General features: G+C 41.3%; 2 protein-coding genes across 14 annotated transcripts in view; one reads left to right on the top strand and one right to left on the bottom strand.

Moving 5' to 3' along the window:
• Window positions 1-9,616, top strand: part of mapk8a (mitogen-activated protein kinase 8a) — a 10,446-nt gene extending 830 nt beyond the window's left edge. The window contains exons 1-12 of one of the 7 annotated variants that reach the window (XM_014339519.2): window positions 752-969; window positions 3,011-3,177; window positions 3,430-3,559; window positions 3,708-3,766; window positions 3,878-4,016; window positions 4,679-4,844; window positions 5,090-5,161; window positions 5,924-6,106; window positions 6,222-6,346; window positions 6,473-6,536; window positions 7,195-7,272; window positions 7,725-9,616. In XM_014339519.2, the coding sequence (XP_014195005.1) occupies window positions 961-969; window positions 3,011-3,177; window positions 3,430-3,559; window positions 3,708-3,766; window positions 3,878-4,016; window positions 4,679-4,844; window positions 5,090-5,161; window positions 5,924-6,106; window positions 6,222-6,346; window positions 6,473-6,536; window positions 7,195-7,272; window positions 7,725-7,903 (1,371 nt within the window). In that variant the 5' untranslated portion in view covers window positions 752-960 and the 3' untranslated portion in view covers window positions 7,904-9,616. Of the gene's footprint in view, window positions 1-751; window positions 970-997; window positions 2,832-3,010; window positions 3,178-3,429; window positions 3,560-3,707; window positions 3,767-3,877; window positions 4,017-4,678; window positions 4,845-5,089; window positions 5,162-5,472; window positions 5,545-5,923; window positions 6,107-6,221; window positions 6,347-6,472; window positions 6,537-7,194; window positions 7,273-7,696 lie in introns of those variants that run through there. The other 6 variants (XM_014339520.2, XM_005940671.3, XM_005940670.3 and 3 more) reach the window with 6 other exon arrangements.
• arhgap22 (Rho GTPase activating protein 22) lies at window positions 9,154-22,687 on the bottom strand. 7 transcript variants are annotated; one of them, XM_042228009.1, is made up of 12 exons: window positions 22,409-22,687; window positions 22,064-22,165; window positions 16,527-16,723; window positions 15,763-15,850; window positions 14,286-14,360; window positions 12,669-12,797; window positions 12,319-12,529; window positions 12,088-12,220; window positions 11,935-12,008; window positions 11,460-11,581; window positions 10,341-11,328; window positions 9,154-10,217 (listed from the first exon to the last, which is right to left on the bottom strand). In XM_042228009.1, the coding sequence occupies exons 1-12, from the start codon at window positions 22,575-22,577 to the stop codon at window positions 9,998-10,000; spliced, it is 2,508 nt and encodes an 835-aa protein (XP_042083943.1). In that variant the 5' UTR covers window positions 22,578-22,687; the 3' UTR covers window positions 9,154-9,997. The 7 variants fall into 7 exon arrangements, with proteins under 7 accessions (XP_042083943.1, XP_042083944.1, XP_042083948.1 ...); XM_042228010.1 differs by having other exon boundaries at window positions 12,669-12,794; XM_042228014.1 differs by having other exon boundaries at window positions 22,405-22,476.
• Between the last annotated feature and the right edge of the window lie 178 nt (window positions 22,688-22,865).

Genomic DNA, 22,865 nt, shown 5'->3' with positions numbered 1-22,865 from the left:
ATAGATAGATAGATAGATAGATAGATAGATAGATAGATAGATAGATAGATAGATAGATAGATAGATAGATAGATAGATAGATAGATAGATAGATTGATTGATTGATTAAAGGAAATATCTTCAGTTCTAGACTATTAAAAATATCCTAATAACCTAACAGACTTGACAAAGGAGGGAAAACAGTATAAAAAACTATGAATTCCCTTTGCTTGAAGCTGTTCCAAGCTTCACTTCATACCTTCAAGTCATACCCCTGTGAAGGATTTTGCAACAAGGTCAGTTTTAGGAAGAGGTTGGGATCTGTTTCCAAGGTGTTTTGTTTTACTTACAGGAAAACAAAAAACGTGGACACTATTCTGTCTGACCTGTGTGTTCAGTGATCCACACAGCCTGGAACTTCAACTGCCTTTATGGCTGTGTGGGTAAATTGTATGACATTCACTTTGATTATTCACTTTTCATTACAAACTGAAAGCTGGAAATCACATTTCTGCATTGCTGAGCTTTGTTGACTGGAAGTATGATCATTATTTTTAGGGCTCTGATTAATTTCCCTTAACAATAGAATATTTATTAATTTTCGGCACTGCCACTGTGTTCATAACGAGTATAAAGCATGCAGAATAAATATATTTTTCAAACGGAAGTTGGCCAAAACTATTTTTAAATAGCTGGATACATAAGCGGAAGCGAGGATGGATGTAGGAGGAGGAGGTGGGTGTGTCTCTGTGCACGAGTGACGTCTTGTTGGTGGGACGCATGCCCCGTGCGCACTGCGCGTCCCGGCCTGTCAGTGGCAGTCAGATGGAAACGTAGGCAATAAATTTGGTGAGGTCATGTATTTTTAAGCCGCGCAGCCGAATAAATGATCATTCAGCGGCGGCATAAACAAATAGCCCGCAGCCCCGGAACGTTTCACCGCTGAACGAGCAGCCGGGGGATCGATAGTTTGATGATTTGATGACAGAGGTAAGAGGAGGATTCGCACCTCCGCTCCTCAGACGTGCTTATTGTTTGGTCGTGGGGGGAGGGTCACAAGTGGCTACGTTCACGCCGCTTCACCGAGCGGCTGTTGTGTTACATTGTAGCCTCACTGATTAACAGAATCCCTCTTGTTTGTTTTAAATGTCGTCAAAGTCTGATAGTCCGTGTACGGTTCGCTCACAGATTCAGGGAGAAGCCGACCGGTGTCATCACCGACTGTGTCAAAATCAGGGCCTGGCTGTCATATCGCGATGTGGCCGTTATTATCACCGTCAGCTATCTCTGCCATCGACTGGACAAGGCAGAGGGGTCGTGTGTCCAAGGTTAACACTCTGACATGGGTTGAAGATGAATAATAGCGGTCCTTCACTCGGTCTCTGTTATTAATGTGTATCGCTGAGGCGCAGCGCGGTCATTTTCTTCTTGTAGTCTTTTTCCGTACATCCTCTGCGCGTGTGCGCTGGAAAGCAGGTTGTCTAAACTTTTGATTGAGCATATTTTAAGGTTTGCTATATGACAAAAAGTATCCACGAGGCAAACTCTAATAAACATGTACATGGCTGACATATCCCTTGTGTCTGTTGATGAGTGATGCATGTAAGCTGGGACAATGGGAGATTGTATTCTGCTGTGGTAAATTGCAAATGCTGGTTTTCTTGTGTTCATGTTTATATGTATCGCTAGGAGCTGACTGAATGAAGTATAGACTTTGGAAGCTATTTGTTAAATCGATAGAGTGAAGCAACTTTTTCTTTTTATAGAAAATAAATGGTGAATCATTAGAAGGCAGTGAACTCTGTGAATGACCTGCTGTATTTGTGCTTTTGCAGAAAGCCTGGGGCTGCTCGATGATTCGCAGCACTCTGCATGCCTTTAAATCCGTCCAAACTCCCAGCTTCTTGAGTGCTGCATGAGACTACTAATGTGGCTGCTGCAACCCTTATAAATACTGCAGCTGACACATAACTGCAATCTAGCAGTGAGGCAATTGATTTTAGGGGAATTTGCTGCTGCCACGTGCAGTTCTAGGCATCAATACCGGTTATTTCACATTAGGGACATTGATATTAACACAGTGTGTGACCAAGTATGAATATAGGGCACAAGAAGATATCAAGCGCAATTTCCTCACTGTAATAATCTGGCCCGAATTATCATCACAGATAGCCATTACTGCAAAAAATAATGGCTTAGATCATCCGTCATATGTGCAGCTAATAACTATTCATATCACGGCCATCGCTACATACCAACAGCGGTGCCGTTTAAGCCGTCATAACTTGGATGAGCACAATTGTCTTCCGGTCTGGAATATAAAAAGAAGCAGCATGTCTATTTTCATGTTGTGAGGGAGGTGGATGTTATGGACGTCTTTGTGACGTTGGAGGAACAGAAGGAGAGCTGACTCACTTCATTCTGGCAATTATATCCCTCATATGGACTGTCTGTCGGAAGAGTGGAAGAATGAAAATGGGGAGGGTGATTATGTCACTTATGTAAGAACTGAAGAAAGTGAAAGGAAGCTGCTTAGTTTTTCTCCTTTTTTAGGTTTTAGGCGTTTCAGTTTGATGAACATCGTGCGCACCAGTCGGCATCCATGTGTTGTGTATTATCTGGGCTCGCAGTCTCATGGTGGAACCTGACCCAGTTAACATGTGCCCGTGGAGGACCTGCTTGTAGAACTGAGCTGGATTCCTGGGCTGGGGTCCAAACTCAGCGGAATTATCACCGGGCTTGATTTTCCATGTGATAGAGTCACTCTCTGAGTTGCTTCATATGATAAAGTAGACCTCCCCGCGGCCTGCTGTTCTGCCACCACGGCTGACGATATCAAATCTGCCGTCTTGGTGCGTTTCAGAGTTTGCTGAGATGAGGAATTGCCCGCAATGCTTTTAGTGTGAAATTCAGCACTCTCTTTTCTCCTTTACTCCTAATCTGCTTTCTCTGGAGCAGGGAAGGACAAGTGGGATATCTATTGTGTAGTTCTGGCTCTGCAAAATATTTAAACGCGTCTCCGTCTCCACAGAGGACATTTTTGGATGCACAGAAGGCAGTAATCAAAGATTTCACCATGAATAAAAACAAGAGAGAAAAGGAGTTCTGCAGCGTCGATGTGGGGGACTCAACATTCACTGTGCTGAAGCGATACCAGAATTTAAGACCCATTGGATCAGGAGCACAGGGTATCGTCTGGTGAGTGGTTCAGCCTCATTCTTATTCAGTCAACAGCTGCTTGGAGAAATAGCGGTCACTCTTTCCATTAGTCCACGACAATCTAATTTAATGACACCTTCTGTTACTGATAAAACTAAAATTCAAGCCCACATCAGTTGTAAATTGTGCCACTTTATGTTACAAGCTCAGACCTCGAAGGTGTTGAACTTGAGTATCGTTATTTTTTTATCATGTCTTACACCCATTTATGCTGATTTATGTGCTCTTCAGCTCTGCTTACGACCAAATCCTTGAAAGAAATGTTGCCATCAAGAAGCTGAGCCGGCCGTTTCAAAATCAGACCCACGCCAAGAGGGCGTACAGAGAGCTAGTCCTAATGAAATGTGTCAATCACAAAAATGTAAGTGGGCTAAGTACTCAGATACTTTTCACCAGTAGGAGACATTGTAATGGTTTCAGTGTGTTTGAGTGTGCGTGTGACCCAAGTTGTATTTTATTTTGAAATGCCACAAAATATGATTTTGATTAATGCAACTTTATACCCGCAGATCATTGGTCTGTTAAATGTATTTACACCACAAAAATCATTCGAAGAATTCCAAGATGTGTAAGTATCAAGTTACACAGGCAGTGTACAATCTAAATATAATAAATCCTGTCACGTGTTTTCTTGAAATGCCTCTTTAGCTTAAACTGTAAATGGTTTCCGCTCCGTCAGATACTTGGTGATGGAGCTGATGGATGCCAACCTGTGCCAGGTCATACAGATGGAGCTAGACCACGAGAGGCTCTCCTATCTGCTCTATCAGATGTTGTGCGGAATAAAACACCTCCATGCTGCGGGCATCATTCACAGGGTAAGCATCAGCTGGCCATGAACACACACACTAATGCCAGGGAGTGTTCTGACCTGTTAAACCTGCTGTGATACTTGACGCTGAGGTGTTAGGGCAAACGGTCATCCGGCACGCCTTTAAGTGGTGAATGCAGTCTTTCAATACAGTTTTAATGACTAAACCCCAACAGAAATCGGATTACTTCATAATTATATTGTTATTATAAAGCATATGTTGTTATAGCTACTAAATGACAGAGCAAACATTCCTAATAAAACATCTTTGAACAAAATCCTGATTTTCTATCCGTTCTTGTAAGCTGATACAGACTTCTCACCTCCTCTGACGATGGAAGCTGAATCATTTTCTCATATGGATCAGTGAGAAGCAGGTGTGAAATGAATGGATGCGCTGTGATTTACAAGAGCAACGCATCAGTGCTGCAAGAAACATGCAGCCAAGTGTGCTTGTGGCACCGATACCTGACAATTGCCGCTTACTGACACGAGTATTGATCAAACATTGTTCAAGAAAGAAGCATTATTTTCTCCTTAGCATGAAACATCAGCCTGTTGCCATGAGATTTATGTGAAAGTGAGGAAAGCATCTCAGTAAACACGTCTGCCTTTTGTTGAAACGGAGAAGGAGGTTCTAAGCCTTTTTGCTTGTTTGCTCCTCTGTAGGACCTCAAGCCCAGTAATATTGTCGTCAAGTCAGACTGCACACTAAAGATTTTAGACTTCGGCTTGGCTCGGACAGCTGCGACAGGCCTCCTGATGACACCGTATGTAGTTACACGGTACTACAGAGCACCTGAGGTTATCCTGGGCATGGGCTACCAAGCCAATGGTGGGTGATTTCCTTTGTGCTGTATCTTATTAGTCTACACCATCTGCCTTTTTAGATTTTCAGTGTAAAAAAATGAACTTCCGTTGCACCATAGTATGAGGCTTTAATTGATATTCAGAGATAAATCTTGCTTGCTTTAAGCTGCATGCTTCTTTACACAAAGAGAAATTGCTTGCTAACTCACCTTTTATATATAACTAACCTGTTGCTGTGCATTCTCCTTACCTCTTATTGGCTTTGTTCAGTGGACATATGGTCAGTGGGCTGCATACTAGCGGAAATGGTTCGGCATAAAATCCTTTTCCCAGGAAGGGACTGTATCCTTGTGTCTTTTAAATTCTTCCTCGCCGTTTTTTTTAACAGTCTTTTATAAAGTTTCTGTCAGATTTTTCTCCGTTTCATCATCACGTCATTAACTGTCTGTTCAACAATGCTTTCTCCCACTCGAGCTCACCCACATCCGGCTGTCGCGGCTTCGCTTCTGTTCTAATCGCCGCACCTCTTCTGTTCCGTTTTACATTCTTCTCACTTTGTTTTATTTTTGTTCATTTGTGACCTTTTTTTTCCCTTCTCTTCACCGTTTTTGTTTGCATGTCCACCTCCCTGCCATCTAAATGTCCACCTCCAGTGGATGTATGGTCAGTGGGATGCATTGTGGCTGAGATGATCAGGGGAAGTGTGTTGTTCCCTGGCACTGATCGTATCCTTCCCCATCATTGATTTATCACTGTGTCATCACTTCATCTAGTGTGAAGAGATCCACCACCATCCCGAGAGTTTTTCACTCCGCCATTCCACCAACATTACCTCTGTCATTCCTTTGCTGCTTCCACATATCGAGATAAAATGCAGGCAAATCTAGATAATAAATGGTGGTAGCCGGCGAGAGAGTACACACTATAGTTATTTATTGGCTGAATAGAAAAGAAGTGAATAGCCATGCCACCATAGGTCCTGTGTGCAGATATGTGAGTAGAGCTGTTAGTGTTTGCACCTCAAAGAAAGCTAAATGTCATGTTGCCCTTATGGTCTTTTGGAGCGTATGTATGTGGCCTTTTCCCTTAACATTTACGCTTCAGACATCGACCAGTGGAACAAGGTAATTGAGCAGCTAGGCACTCCATCTCAGGACTTTCTAATGAAGCTGAACCATTCAGTAAGAACGTACGTAGAAAACAGGCCCCGCTATGCTGGATACAGCTTTGAGAAACTCTTCCCAGATGTTCTCTTCCCTGCCGACTCTGATCACAACAAACTGAAAGGTGGTGTTTCTTGTCATGACTTAAACAACCAATAACTGATTCATCAAATGACATCCTTGTGATCAATAGCACGGGATCTTAATTGCCATCATTTTTTTTTGTTAATCCCCCACAGCAAGCCAAGCTAGAGATCTCTTATCCAAGATGTTAGTAATTGACGCCTCCAAGCGTATTTCGGTAGACGAGGCCCTGCAGCACCCCTATATTAACGTTTGGTATGATCCAGCTGAAGTGGAAGCGGTAAGTGGATCGCCGATACTGCGTGATTCTTGAATGTGTTACATGAGATTTTAATCACTTTCAGTGGAAACTTGGCATCACTCTTGTACCACCAATGTGCCATTTAAACCATTTTTTCGTTCTCAGCCCCCACCAAAGATCCCGGACAAACAACTGGATGAACGGGAGCACACCGTGGAAGAGTGGAAAGGTTAGACAGCTTCCTGTGACTGTAAATGTTTGACTCTTAATTTATTATTTACCTGCCAGACAGAAGCCACACAGAAGTGAACCAGAAAGCTATGATGTTTGAAAGTGATACTTAGTATGATGTGCACGCTGTGGCAAATTACCAGGTGGTCAGAGTTTGTGATAAGGATGTTATGAATGGTGATGAAGCGACCTAATCAATTTCTATTAAAATAAAGCACAAAAAAACATATCCAAAGAGATCCAGTAGAGCAGGATTGACTGTATAAATGCAAAGAAACATCAGATGAAGCTCTGCATCTTTGCCATGGCTGCCAGATGGTGTATTTAGTGACTTTAGACACCTTTTTAAAGCCTCTCAGTTAGTGTTTTCCACTGTGGGAAACCTGACTCTATTGGGCATGAGAGGACTTAAGATTGTGAGTAAATATCACTTTCAGTTATGCAGCAGGATGAGCTCATCCTTATCCCTGCCAGGTGATAATGACCCCTCAATCATTTTTAGAAGGGTCACACCAGCACAGCCAGTCCAAATTAGTAACATGTTGCTATTTGGACCGTACAGTATGCAGTACACTCCAGCTATACGGGAAAGCATATGATGATTCCTCTTTCCCTCCCACCAGATTGAATGAAAACAAATTTCCTTTTTTTTGCAGAGCTGATTTATAAGGAAGTGAGTGAATGGGAGGAATGGAAAAGGAACGGAGTTATAAGAGGCCAGCCGTCTCCTTTAGGTGAGTGATCTTGAGAACTTAGGGAGATAAGAAGGTGGAAAGGATTCATCTGCAATATCTTTTTTTCACATAATGTTTGTTTATCAGATAACAAGACAAGTTGTAGTTTCATAAGATTCAGACACCCACTCTCTGTGCATGACTGAGTAATGCACAAATGGTTTATTAGTAAAGCCAGTGAGACATCAGGATGGACTGCACTGATATAAATTGGCTTTCTAGTCTTACTGACCTCTTAGAGGGCTATACAGTACGAGCTGAAGAGAGTGGGATGACCCACTTAATCTCCCGAGCCAAAGTAAATGATGCACATCCTGCTTGCCCAGTCCCATCCTAATATAAATCATTTGTAGCAGAAAGTAGCTTATTTTCTTGTAAAACACCAGAAAATATCACTAACCTGTGTATTTTTGACGAAACGTAGGCGTTGATGTGTGTTTTTCGCAGCACAGGTGCAGCAGTGATTGACAGCCCTCCTCAGCCCACATCTTCCTCTTCCTCTTCGGCCAACGACATCTCGTCCATGTCCACAGAGCCCACTGACCCAAGCAGTGACCCCACCATGACCTCGGAAACAGACAGCAGCTTAGACGGTCACACCTCTTTGGGCGCGCTGGCCTGCTGCAGATAACGTTAGACACGCGGTGCACATACACGCGAACAACGCGGAAATGTCCTTTCTCATCAGCGTGTGTGATGGGAGAGGGTTTAGGCCAATGAAACTTGTCATGTTAGTTTGTAGAGCCGTGCTTTTTAATGTACAGATTGTCCCCCCATATAAAGCTGTAAATGACTGTGGTTTGCAATTGTATCATTATTACTGTATTTTTGCTGCAGAGAGTTTTGATGTGAAACTGTGATGTATGTTATGAAAGAGACGGATCTGATTTTTTTTTTCTTCTTTTTTTAGCTAGTACTACAAATTCAGATGCCATACCGTTAGCACTACCATTATGTTGAGTATATTTTTGTATAGTTTTTTCTTTTTGGGTGGGGGGTGGGTTGGGCGGGGCATTTGAATGAACACTAATTGTGTCTAACAGTAAACTATAGCACACTTGATCTTGGATCTTGATGCAAACCGATGATTTTATTTTGATATTGTTTCTCATCTTGTAGAAAGTGCCCCTTGCTGCATCCAAGTTAGCATATTTATAGCAAACAGTCTAACGGTCAATGCCCTGACACTGACCTTTTTTTTGTTACTATAGCGTACTGTAAACTGATTGTATTCTGACTAGTTCTTTTACTTAGATGTAATTTGTAGTTGACGGTCTGTTGGATGAGCAAGAGCTGGATGAAAAGAGAGCGAGTAGAAATGTAGAATGAGTCGATGATTACTGTGAGCGCTGTAACAACCCTACTGGCTAGATTGAGTGCTGTTTTGGGGACATCACCAGACACCAAGTCTAAATTAGTCACTTTATCCTACTGTCTGATATTATCTACAGCTGTCTGATATTTAAGATATTTAATTTAAGTGCCCTTACTCAATTCCATGATTTTTAGTTCTCTTCCATCGCCGATGCTCCTCTCTTCTGTGGTGCATCTTTCTGAGTTCTACCTCACACATGCACTCATTCAAACATGTTTGTGAAGAAACAGTATCTTGGCACACATCATTTTGAAAGAAATGCAAAAAAGTATATATTTTTTTCTGTATTGTTTTCTGTATTTATTTATTTATTTGTTTATTTCAAGCTAGGATGCATTGTATGTAATGTACATTTAATCCAGAAGCACTATTTATATGCATTTTGTTTTCTGTGCAGTATAGTTCATGGATTAGTAAAGTTAGTGACAGATCTGTACATTTTACTGTAGATTGCACTGTATTTATGCTTTCAGAGAGTCGGGAAACAGACATTTGCTTTTGCCAGGTCAACTTTTTGTAAGGCTCAAATTCCCAAAATGTCCTTTTTGCCTGATTTTTTTTTTTCATGGTAGGGCACTCCAGGCAGTAACCCCTAGCATCAGCTCCCAAAATGCACTTTGGGGAATGTGACGCTGTCCTGACTCTTGGCCACAATTCAACTTTTTATTTTTATTTATTTTTTTGCTCCTCCTTCATTGTCCTTAGAAATAAAACCAATAGAAGAGACTAAGCAGGATTTTGCCTCTGAGTAAATCTGATATTAGTGCAGGTACACGTGGGGAAAAAAGAGCCATTCAGCACTACTGGTACAATGCATTCTTCTGATTGGCCAAACACTGTCAGCAACGAGTTAACCTTTTATGGTGTCTTTTGGGAAGGTCACTTGCCTCACTAACAGACCAAATATATACATCAGAAAATGGAAACTGTCAACCTTCAACTCCTGCAAATAAAAGAGTTGAATTTTAACGTCTCACATTATTCTTTCTTTTACTAAAAGCTTACCTTTCTTTCTAGAATATCAGCATCAACAATAACGTATCTATGTATTATGTACCTCATAATTTTTAGTAAGGCCTTTTCTGGTTTCTTACAAGGAAATTTCAATTGCTAATTAAATGACCTATGGTATATAACAGCAAGGAATGACAAATAAGAGGTGCTTGGTCCAGAGGAGTTCTTGTTTGGCACCGGCACTGGTCAGTGTAGGCACAAGAGAGCTGTACTAAAAGATGGCAATTAGTACTGCGCTAGAGGTATTTGGTCTTCAAAGCTTTGGGGCTGGTTGGGCGTCCCAGTAACTGAGCTCCTCCTCCACTGTTGGACCAGATGAAGGCAGGCTGGTCTGGTCTATTTGGTCCGTGTTGCTCCTGTAGTTAGATCTCCAAGGGTTTTGAAGAATTCCTCCATCTCTTGCTGAAGGAGAATGTTGCGATTTTCTGCATCTTGATGAGCCCGCTCTGAGTTCCTGAGTCGGATCTCCAGCATGTGAAACTTCTTCTTCTCCTGGTCTAGCTCCTCCTCGAGGCGGTTTATCTGGGACTGGTAGTTGGAACAGGACTCTTCCAACCTCAAATGAAATAAATATAATTAATAATAAATATTACATGTATGAATGATAATGAATAAATAAATAATACATTTTGATTTTGAATGGCTATTCTAAACAGAATGACAAATGACTCATTCGTACTTGCGGATACGGACTTCATAGCTCGCCCTCTGTTTCTTCAGTTCCTGCTTGAGCTGGGCCACCTTGTTTGTGGCATCTTCATTTGTTTCTGCAAGATCATCATCTTCATTGCAGCTTGGACTGTGATCCAAAGTATTTGCACAGTCCTTCAACTGTGTGAGCCTCTCTTGACTCGGTTCTAATTTTGTTGCTTTATCACTCCCTTCTGGCTCAGACAATGAAATTTCGTAAGACGTCCAGATGGACGAAGTGTCAGCAGGTAGACTTAGGCTGGAGGGGGCCACATTGTCATAAGCAGACAGTCTGTGGGATTGGTGGAGAGCTCTGTGAGACAAGGATGTTCGAGAAGAATCTTCATCAGAGTCTCTGTGAGAGTCTTTAAGAGTAGTTTCTTTAAGGGAGAGGGTTGAATCCTTTAGCGATACAGTTGAGTCTTTTAGTCTCTCCCCAGATGAGGTGGTACGTCTGTGGGCTCGGAGGGATGACAGACCATTCATTAACCAGTTGCTCCCCCCGGCAGCCGACACGTCCCCTGCAGATCCCCCTATTTTCCCTCTTGGCCCACCTGAGGTTGCACTGCCCTTGAAGGTGGATCTCCAGGAAGGCAATGCTTTAGCCTGTTTGCTAGGGCTAACAGCTGCATCGCTTCCAACTTTTCCTTCAGTCTTGATGTCTTCCTCTGTCTTGCTTTTGCTCTTCCCTTCAGTCTGACTTTCCTCACCCTTGTCCAGTGTAACAGGGCTCACTGCTGTTACTTTAATGTCTGTAGAAGAAGTGGAAGGTTGGGCTTTTTCGTTAGGCATTTTGGAGCTTGTCCCTGAGGGATGTGGGTGGTCAGGGTCTTCTTGTGAAAGCCATTCCACCTTGCACCTTTGGCTCTCCTGGCGCTGTATGGGAACTTTAATCTCTGTTTCTGGCTCCTCACGTTGGTAAAGTCGTGAGTGTTCACTAATCAGCACAGTCATTAGGTGCTGCACCTGCGTACTTCCTGTTTAGAATGGCAAACAAAAATACAACAAATTTCTCAAGTTATCTTGAAACTTTGTACACACTGATTGAAATTCAAGCTTTTATTCACAAATTTGCATTAAATTAGCAAAGATCGATGTGCTCTCTAACCCTCCATCATGGTGACTGGATCCTCCACTCTGGGCCGAAGGATATTAGGTCCAAACACAGTGGCCAGGTTCTGAACACTCATCTTATTCTCATTGGAGTGAGACTGCACCTCATCCAGAAATCTGAACAGACACAACCAAAAGCAAAACTTATTTTCATATAATCATCAGTGCTAAGCTTTGCTAAAGCTGGCTTTAAAAAAATAATCAGGTCGGATGATTGAGAAGTCTCATTGTGACTGGTGCGTGGGATTTTTTTTCCATAATGTAAGGAGTTAGAGAAGATATGCAATTATGCACAGTGATGTCACTTCCCCTGATGAAGACAATGTGGGTGTAATGAATGTCTCTGGTTTGATAGGCTGACAAATCATCAGTTGTGAAGCCGTGAAGGCAGAATAATGAGTCCCATCACAATGACATCAGCACTGATATATATATATATATATATAGGTGACAAGATACACTTTACGTACTTGCAGATGTACTCAAGGAGGTTGTAGTTGACCTGAGGAAGTGATTTCACCTGTTTGCCGAGCTCTGTAATACCCTTGGAAAAAAGTAGATGTTTATTGCTAAGAACAGATTTTGAAATGTACCAGTAAAGTCTTAAGTAGACAATTCAATACCATTTCTTTATCCTTGGTAAGAAGCTGAGCGCAAGAGAGAAACTGTGTGTATTTGGAGAATGGGATTATAGGCTCTGGCAGCTCTCGTATGTACAGCTTTAACAGTGATGCCACTGTGTGGACGTCTGTGGAACTGAAAGAGAAAAGGACTGCACAATATAGAGTACTATTCCATACAGATAATGGCTTAGCATACTGTTGTGGATAAAATCCCCCCTCCCACTGCCTCACCTGTCAAACACTGGCTTCTCACCACGGTCAAAGGCATCCTGCAGTTCTCTAACATGATTGGTCTGTCCGGGGGCCCTGAAAAGGCCTTCCTCCTTGAGTCCATTTTCACGGATGAAGCATACACACTGCTCAACCAGCACAGGGACTAGTCTCTGAGGGCCACATTGGGATTCATACAACATTGTCTCCTCTAGGTGCTGCCCAAAGACACCTTCAGTCACAAAACCAAGAAATTCATGTGACTAATAGCTCAAAAATTTTCTTATGCAAACCCCGTATCCCTTTTTTAAGGCATGCAGACCCTTCTGTGTTCATGTGTGTCTATATAAGGACATTTTAAAGACTCAAACCTCCACCAAGTGGAGCCCATATAGCTCTACGTATGGCTCTGACCCATTCTTCCATGTCGCTCTGGGAGCTGGCCATCAGCAGGAATGATTCATGGCTTATACCAGTTCGATCCTTTTCTCCAGCCCCTGCTGAAAAGAAAGCCATGCTTCAATTTTGTCTTGGTCCCTATGGAATAATGACTAGCACATTTCAAATTCACTATTAATCATATGGAATCAAACACAAAACAGATAGCACCTCTGCAAATTAGATTGCAAGTGACTTTGCAGAATTACTTTGTTTACAGATCCAGCTGCTAACATCAATATCAGTATTCTCAATAACCTCATTAGCTCAAGCGCCCCTGTAAAGTACAAAGACACAATCATGCAGCTCTGCCTTTTCTTCCTCTGGGTGAACACAGCTTGATGCCACCCGGGATGACATTTCAGTTTGACATTTAGTTCATTTCAGCACAGCTTTGATTACCCTATGTGGAATTCTCTCCCGTTGTACCCCTTTGCCTTTGAAGAGGTGGAAATACTCAGCAGAGATAAAAGCATAAAACTTAACTCACATATTTTGGAAAAAAGCAATACAAAACACAGGATTTGAAAAGGGGGTTTAGCACGGATTGCACATGGCTCATTGTGGAGAATACATATTAGTACCCGCATTCATTGCTAAGTCCTGCACTGTGGTGCATAGTGTGTTGTGTGTGAGAGACAAACAACCCAGAAAGAGAAGGCTTCCCATGGGACACCAGCAACTGCACCATGCTTTTCACTCTTTTCTCTCTCTGTCCTGGACCTTTCCTCACGTGTGTTTTCACACTGTTTTTTTTTCAACTAGACAGTCTTTTCCTACAAGGTCACATGAGACTGAGGGCAGTGTATTTGCACATAATAAACCATTTATTACAAACTCTACATTTTTATTGCCAGCCATTTTCCTAAAATAAATGTGTTTTATATATTTCTGGAACAGCTTCCTAAATTGAATGTATGAGGGAAAAAAATCCACTTATATTCCAATGGAAATTTGATATTCATGCTTCTGTAAAAAGAAATGAAACAGCTGATTTTATGTAAGGTGGTAAATAAACAAAAGTAAAGTACTCCATAAAAAAATTAAAGTACTTTTGGATATTATTTTTCCATTGAGCAGCAGGAAGGTGTTCATGGTAAAAAGAAAGTACACCCCCTTTTAAATTGGGATTTTATGCATCTAGATATGATAAAAAAGAATCTGACTGTCTTAAAATTATGTAAATACAACCTCAGATGAACTACAAAACTGTGTTGTTATTTATTTAACACGTGCTAAGCCATAATGCAGAGGCAGTGTGTAAAAAATTAAGTGCACCCTTACTACTTTGATAGGAATTAAGGAGGTAAGTAAGAGCCAGGTACTGCTGATCAAATGTATTTAATTTCCTGATCATCAGACAGTGATCATCTAGAAAGTAGATGTTTGGCAGTTTGCTTCTGTGGAGGATTCAGATATTAACCAACAAAATGCCTAGGAGGAAATATGTCACTAATGATCTTAGAGACGCAATTGTTGATTTCCAAACAATTTGAAGTCTATTATTTTACAGTTAGAAAGATTATTCCGAAGGGGAAAACGTTTAAGACCTTTGCCAGCCTTCCCCAGAAGTCGAAGTCCCAGTAAATTCACCCAATGGTCGGACCATGAAATACTCAGAGAAACTGAAAACAAACAAACAAAAACCTTAAGAGATAAGACTCTACAGGCCTCAGTTAGCATGTTAAAAGTTAAAGTTCATGACAGTAGAATGACCTGTCCGAACAGGTGCCAATAAAAAGCATCTTATTTCCAAAAAGAGCATTGCAGCTTGGCTTAGGAGGGTTAAAAACCTTCTTTGGACAGACAAAATCAAACACAGCATTTTAGCACAAACTGTCAAGCCCAGTGGTGGATTGTGATTTGGGCTTATTTTGCAGCCAGAGGGCCTGAGGTCAAATGTGAGGTCATCAATCTGAAAGATAAAGCTTAGATGAAGCAGCAAATCTACAAGAAAATGGTTGAAAATAAAAAGAATCAAAGTGTGAAATGTCCCAGTCAAGGTCGAGACCTCAACCATGAAATACTGTGGAGGGATCTCAAGCATGCTGTGGACAAATGAATGCCCACAAACCTCGATGAGCTGAAGCAATGTTGTAAAGAAGAGTGGGACACAATTCTTTGACAATAATTTAGGACACTGATAAAATCATACAAGAAATAATAACGTGAAGTTATTATTGCTAAAAGTGGTTTTACAAGATCATGTCAATGTGAATCACATAGTTTTTATACACTGCTTTGGCATTTTGGATTCATTTTGGTTAAAGAAATAATCATGTAATATGTATGTGTTGTTGTTGTTCACTTCAGGTTGTATTGAAATGGTTTTAGACCTCGTTAAGGATCAGATTATTATTATTATTTTTATCACATCGTGATATATGAAGCCTTAGAATTAGCAAAGTAAAAACTGTAATATCTACATAGAGTACAGTGGCTCAAACATACACCTAGTGAATGCATTTAGCATTATCAGTATCAAAAGTAAAAGTGCTCACTGTGTAGGAAAATGGCCCCAGTCCGGGATACATTATATTCTAATTACATTAATTATTAATGCATGCATTACTGGAGGATCTTGCTTTTACGTTTAGTTGCAGTGGGGCACATTTATTTACAGCTGGGTACTTTTATCTGTTAGAATTCATTGCACTTTAAGCTCATTGTAAGCATGATTTATGTATATCTATATATAGTGACATTTTGAACAATGACATCAGGGAGGCATCTTAATATCCTAAAATCATTCTTCACTGTGACCATCTAAAACTACCAGATGGTACAAGAGATAGCACAGGTTAAACAGAGGTTTGCTGCATGTATAGTCTGATCACAATTTTAAGCAACACAGAGAAAAGTACCGCTAGGTAAAACATAAAGTTTGACTTAAAAATCTAAAGGGAGCCAAGTGCGAAGTTTTCTATTTGGCACTCGGTGCTAAACAGATTGTTCAGCATCTCTTGAACAAGGCTTATTTACTTACTTGTTTCCTTATATAACAGAACTGTCACTGTGCCAACTCACCTGGAACTATTTCAAAAAGGTGGCGGCCAGGCTCGTCCTGATTGGCAGGCACCTCATTGACCTGACTACCCTGTAGAGGAATACAACCCTGCCGGAGAAAGGCGAGGAAGGTGTGAGATATCAGAGGTTCTGGACAAGGGCGTGTAGTGAATGTTAAATATTATGGAGCGCTGAGTACACGGGACTCTGGGCAATTGTCCAACAGAGGGAGGCAATGATGATGGAGGGAGGAATGACTCAGGGAAACATCTCTTCATCTACTTATCCTACTGGTGCTTCCTGATGTACTAGCATTTTTGATCCTTTCAGCACAGATAGGGTCAAAGGTCAAAAACTAAGTGCTTCAGACACAACCACAGGGTAGGTAGTTACCACATAATCAGTGTATGTGTCAGGGCAGTAACAACACGCTATGGCTTTAATGGAGACTGTGGGGAGGTCTTAATGGAGCTGATTTTCTGTGTTAAAGATAATGATATTTACCCAGCCATAGCTCGACACCAAGTATTTCATTTAGCAAGCAGTTTAAAAAAAACACACGGTCACTTTTATTTCACTTGGCTATTTAAGAGAATGGAAAACACATTTGGTTTTATTTTAGTTGAAAAACACAGTCGAGTGATCAGTTTTGGGTTCTAAATACTAATCGGATCAGTTCAAGAAGTTGGCTCAGATGTTTCAGGGGGAATACGATGGAATATAACAGAGCAGCCTTGCAACAGGTGACATGATGTTAGTGCCTCATATGTGCTATTTTGCAATACCTGTGCTTTGCTTTCATCCTGATCCTTGTAGAAATACAGAGCTTCGGTCCTCAGGACAAACCAGCGCAGCTGCCAGTTTTTCATGATACTCCGCTGTCTCTTGAGCCAGCCCGCCTTCAGCGCTTTCTCATGATCCAGAGGAGAACAGGGCCTGGAAACCCTTGTCAACTCTCCGAGAACCATGCTTTTGGACCGCGCTGCATGGGTACACACATTGAGATCAGAAAAAGAGTGACAGAGACAGTATTCCACAAAGACACGGGATAAGTAATTTTCTAAATCTTTCTTTGTAGTCTCCCTCGGGTACCGCTAAGCCCACAGCATGGGCCATGCATCAAGATTTCATCTGAATTCAGCCTACAAAGGGAATGCCTCCATTTCACTGCAAAGCCATCTTGTTTTAAGAAACCCGTCTATTTCTGTACATGTTTTAATTTGTTTCAGATATTAACAAGGGCATCCATTATTTCCAGTCTCATTGCTATACATAGACAGGTTTTGCTTTGGATCAGACTGTGCTTTGACTGCTACAGCCGGAATTAAAATATGGATTATATATTAGCATCTGTATGCCAAAGGAATGGAGCAAAAACTGTGACAGTAGAGCGATCCCTGGGGAGTCAACCAGCAAGAGAAAAGAGAGAGATAAACACAAGGCACAGGCAGAGGGGAGAAGAGAGAAATCAATGGCATCTTTTTTCCTTGTTAATTGCATTTTGCTTTCTGCTGAGGACAGCAGGGAAGGTATCTTTAAGGGCCTGGACAGAGATCTCTCTTTCCTTTCCCTCTCCTGTTTCTTCTCTTCATCTCTCTCTTCCTCTCCCTCCCTCTCTCTTTCTCTCTCTCTGTTATCAGCTCTCTGTCTGGAGTCCTCATTTCTATTTCTCCCCTTGCTGGACATCCTTCCTTTGCAGAGTCATGATTGCTGAGAAGGAAGAAGAATGACTGTGTGAAGCAGTCATTTCCAAAATGACAGCTGAAGCAGGCTCATCAAGGTTTATAAATACAGCAGATATAATGTAACCGTGTCTCATACTTCTATATAAAAGCAAAACAAAACACATAGAAAGTAAAGCTTAAAAATTGTATTACTGAAGTAAAGTACAGCATCTTCAGCAGTATTTGAGTGAATGTAAGCCTTGAACAGAACTATAGTCATACGTTCTGGTGCAATCATGACCGCTACATCCGCCCACTGTAGTATCAAAAGTAAAAGGGCTCACGCTGGTTAAGATTATTAATGGTGCATTACTGTAGCGTTTTGCTGTTTGGTTTCATGTTTGGTTGCAGTGAAGCTGACTGAAACTATTTTATTCACCGCTGAGTAGTTTACAATTTAAGCCGATTGTAAGTGTTGTAAATGTATATATAAACAGTTTAATCTAAAGTAACAAGGACTCACTGTGGTGGTAGCAACAGTAGTGGTATTTGAATATATTCTATGAGGTTTTACCTTGTGGATAGCTGCTCCAACCTTTAAATGATTGAAATGTAAATTATTTATGTATTATTGAAATAATTCAGTTATTAATATAAAATGTATTATATGTCATTACCATTTGAATGAGATAAGGGTGCAATAATACATTTATTAGTGATGATGATAAACACAGCTCAGTTCGCAATGGTCTTCCTCTCAATTTTGAATCTATGGTATCTCAAAAGGACCACATAATATTTGCTAAAGCCCTTATGTTATCCACTCAAATGTTTCAGTAATCATCCAACTATACAGATAATAGAGAAGCTTCATCTACATCATTCACAGTTTTGTAAATGTCTTCCAGCATAACAGAGTAGGATCTAGACCCAGCTCTGAGATGCTGTTTGAATTTGCCCTAAAAGATGCTGCATAAAAGGGTCAGTGGAGAGCAGAGCTGGGAATCTAATCAAAGGAGGATACCATTACAGCAAATGAGAGATGGCAAGCGCACAAGACATGGCAAGCAACTACAGCTACTGCACTCTCTGACTGTATTCGTGAAGGAGAAAGAGGAGGCACTTCTCCACCCCATCATCTTTTATGATCCGATTTTTACGGCTGGTCTAGAACAAGTGATCAGCTGCCAGGGGGGAAACGAAGGAACATCTTCGCCTAAAGACACAGAAATATGAGGCTTCACGAAGAAGATGTATCGGAACAGCAATTTCAATAATAATCATTTTTTCCTCAAATTAAGGTGGCAGCTGTCACAACTGCCCGTGGCACCTGCAACAGTGTGCCAAACTGTGTGTTATCTAGCAACCGCTTGCTATGAAGAGCACAGGAAGTATTTATACACTGCATCATGATGATCTCGGTGGCAGGAGCTGTTCCTCTGATTTACAGCTTCCATATTAATCTTCACAATATCATGTGAGAGGAACATATATTTGGTGTCCCAACTTCTGTGGTCACAAATGGATTTTACCCAGCATTAGAAGAACTATGTTTGAGAGTCAGCTGTTGGGATTTACAGGGGCAGAGAGTCACGCATTCCTCCCAATTGGATCTCTGTCACCTGCCAAAAACCCACAGCCGAATAGCTGGGGGAAACCTTGAACAGAGATACAGTCATGCGTTCAGGTGCACACGTCAGAATACAAGTGATTTTGAGACGGATAATTATCTTCCCAGCACCGATGCTTACTACAACGTGCCTCATCTCCATCAGAATTAAATCTTCTAGGAATAAGGGTAGTGTAATCACCTGAGGAAGACATGTCGGATTACATCACCCTATAGTAGAGCCTGTTAACACTCAGTGAGCTCTCCACAGAACAGCTGAAGCCACTACACTCAGGATCATGCAAGAAAATGAATCAAATTGCTAGTAAAATGCTCACTAGGATGCAAGGACACACTGCTCTGCATGTCATTATCAGTGAAAGCACTAATGACAATATTGATGATAGACAATGAAAAAGACAGCAGACTAAGCTCTGCAGCAGCAGCAAGTTAAATAAAAAAGGAAAAGAAAAAAGAAGCAGAAAGCAGCAAGAAAGGAAGGCAAGACAGAAAAATGAAGCCTGGATGAAGGATGGAGGAAAGGGAGGAGGGACTGTGCTTACCCCGGCGTGCCTGTTTTATCTTGGGGCTCAGCATGGTTACCGTTGCTATACTGCTCCTTCTCACAGAGACATGACCGCATCCCTCTGTTCACACACTATTCCTCACATACACGCTCTACCGGCTCCTCTCGCTGTTGCCTCGCCCTGTTACTCCTCATCCTCTTCGAGCATCTCTCTCCCTGGCTCACAGTCTTGCACTCTGTCTGGTTTTACACTCACACACACATACACACACACACACACACACTTAACCTCACACTCTCCTCTGGATCCCCTCTTTCCTTTACGTCTGACTCCCCCTCTCTGTCCCACTGGGCCAGTACGCTGTTGTTCCTTACATACCTAGAGCCCTGCCTACTCTCTCCCTCTCTTTCTCTTTGGTCTGTCTCTTTATCAGTCACTCTGCCTTCTGCTGCACACTCTCAGTATCAATTTCTCACCATCTATAAATACGTCTGGCTTGGTGTCCTCTGTCTTGTCATCCTTTTCTGTGTTTTTAGCTTTGCTATCGCTCCACAGTCTTCACAATCCCCACAGCTGGTTGTGGAGATTTGATTATGGGCTCATGTGAACCCTGATGTACAACCTCAGATCAATATATTTGATTCCACTGACATCAGTCTCACCACTAAGTGTTATGATGCAGTGAAAGTAGATGTGACACCGCGATGTCGACGTATAGCTGTAAATCTCAGAAGTTTTGCTGATATCTTTAAATGAAATTAAATACATTCAACCCCTGTGACAAGCAGGCATTTAGAAATGTAACATTTATTCAGCTGTTTTAGGACTTTAGAATAGACATATAAAAAAACTGCAATGTATGTGAAAATGTCTGGATATCCTTCTAGTTCTAAATTCATCAACATCAACTTTTTTTCCTAAGGACATCTTCAGAACTTCACGATTTTTCTATTTCTTCAGACCTGAAGAAGCACCTACCGCTGACTCCCCTGAGGTCCTGAGTCAGCCAAGCACCTGGTGAGGATCTAAAAATGAAGCTTATTGATGCACAACAATCAGAGACAAGTTATAAAAAGGTTTCAATTTCCTCTGTCTGAAAATGTCATTAAAAATGTCACTTAGAGGAAGTCAAGACAAGAACTAGAAATCCATTAATAACCTTTAGAAAAAACTGTCTGCTTGGGAGGAGAGATGGTGCATCATCCACAGCCACAAGTCAGTGTATGAAGTTTGTAAGGCAACATCTTGATCTGACAGCTATTATCAGATAAAGTAAAATTAAGTCACAATCACTCTGACTTTGGAGAAAAGTCCATTAGACTTTTCTAAAGCATTAGAGCAGTGGATCCACATAAAGTGGAAAACACTGAAATCCACTTAGAAAGCTTTTCCCCTGTCAGGAGATTAAACTGAGGCCAATCTTGCTGGGAGGCAACATCCCCAACCACTGGACCGCCCTAACATTAACATTTTAAAAGAATGTCTTTTTAAACCTCTGTGTTTTTTGTGTGTTTTTTAAAGTATGTAAGCTTTGACCATATAATCCATCGCAGGCATTTGGCAGAACAGATTTTGGGTGGACATATGTTCAAATCAAACAAAACTGTATTGTAAACACTCATATTAAGTATCCTGTTTCACTCAGGGTGAGATTTACAGTCGGACAGTAAATGCCAAACTACCTCAATCACTCAGTAATTTGTGTGGTAAAAACCAAAAGTCTCGAGGGTGTGATGTTCTTGTTCCTGTTCAGCTTGTTCTAAGGTTGTAGTCTGTTTAAAAGCCTCCAAATCATGAAATCAAGAGGGTGGATGAGACCAATATACATTACAGAGACACTGTAAGAAGAAAGAGCTGACTGAGATTTCTGTAACAGTCCGTTATTTACAAATGACACCAAACGTTAGGACTTTATGAAGGAGAAGCATTTGTAATAACATAACTTTGGCCATAGAAACAGCTTAAACTCTCACAGGCAGTACAAGGATCACACAGATGGATACAGAAACACTGATTGTTGCGACTTTCATCCGTAGATAAAGCCGCGGCCGGCTGAGTTGGTTGTGTCCCTGTGACGCGCCTCCAATAATCCATAATGAGTCGTACTTGTACTTTGCGCATTTATTTTAAGAACAAAACAAGAACAAACATTTGCGCTTTCAATCAATTTCCAACTAGCGCATGGATTAACTGGTGTGCCAAAAGATGACGGTCAACAGAAAAGTTTGCCCACAAACCACTCACCCAACACACCTGCTGCAAACACCGACATCAGGTAAATAGACTGTGACCACACCCACATACCATCACCTGAAACGCAGGTAAAACTATACACCTGTGCCACCAAAACAAAAAGGAAAAACATAAACATTGACTTTGGCTCTTACACTGATGAAAAAGACAAAACAAAATTACTACTTAACTTCATTTGAGAGCTCAGATGAAGTTAAGCTTAAAATAAATAATCAGCTTGTATTATATGGTGACATTCAACACAAAACAAGTTAAAAACTGAGCTTTACCTGCCAGTTCCTTTGCTTTGTCACTGATATATGGAGTCCTGTTAGGATTCATGGCATTGAACTTGTGTGCACCGTAGGTATCCTTCTCCACCGGGGCCATCTCTAGAGCCATAACACAAGCAAGCAAGCACATTCAGGCTCTAAACAATGACAATACTGAAGTCTCAGTCCTCTGCTTAATAGCCAATCTCCAAGAAACAAATCAAATGACATTCACATGCTCACAGAAAAGGGACCACTATAGTTGCTATCAGTAACGCCTCTGACTTGTCTCTCAGGAATGCTGATGTGAACAGACGGTGATAGAGGGAAGGAAATAGAGACTGTCATGCGAGCATTACTTGCCATGTCGTCTTGGATGGATAGACCGGACGACTCTCTCTCTCTGGAGCCAGACTCTCCGTACAGCGAAAAAAAAAAATGTCACACTGTCTGAGGCATCTGCAGTGATAGGTACTGCTTTATAGGGAAATAACACACAGCTGTGGGGTTCTCCCACTGTCCTTGTCCTCATTTTTAGTCTGTCTCTCACTCAGGAAGTGAGCTGGCCCGATGAAGAAGTGAAAACTGCTGACTTGTGTACAAAAATAATATTAGTTTCTCCTTTAAATGGCATCACTGTACTGCTCGTATCACTAACAAGACAGCAAAATAAAGCGCTGTAAATGGTTTTCCAATATGTAAATCAAGGGGGTGATGTCAGGTCAGAAAATTGTGTGAAACATATTTTCTTACAGCATAAAAACATCGTCAGTATAAATAAAATAAATCGGGATATCAAGTGGCAACCAGCTGGAGATGA

Source organism: Haplochromis burtoni, unplaced genomic scaffold (genome assembly GCF_018398535.1).
Source record: "Haplochromis burtoni strain Fernald_Lab_line unplaced genomic scaffold, NCSU_Asbu1 Contig_296, whole genome shotgun sequence".
Taxonomy (NCBI): domain Eukaryota; kingdom Metazoa; phylum Chordata; class Actinopteri; order Cichliformes; family Cichlidae; genus Haplochromis; species Haplochromis burtoni.
The sequence above is the reverse complement of the archived record's forward strand: the minus strand, read 5'-3'. Positions and strand labels throughout refer to the sequence as shown.

What these genes read in the sequence shown, in the direction of transcription:
- arhgap22 (XM_042228009.1), bottom strand. Translation starts at nt 22,577, where the DNA reads ATGAGGACAAGGACAGTGGGAGAACCCCACAGCTGTGTGTTATTTCCC. An exon ending in TTACCAAGGATAAAGAAATG is followed by an intron (nt 12,009 to 12,087) that starts GTATTGAATTGT and finishes CTTTTTTCCAAG; the next exon opens with GGTATTACAGAGCTCGGCAA. An exon ending in CTCCTTGAGTACATCTGCAA is followed by an intron (nt 11,582 to 11,934) that starts GTACGTAAAGTG and finishes GTGTCTGTTCAG; the next exon opens with ATTTCTGGATGAGGTGCAGT.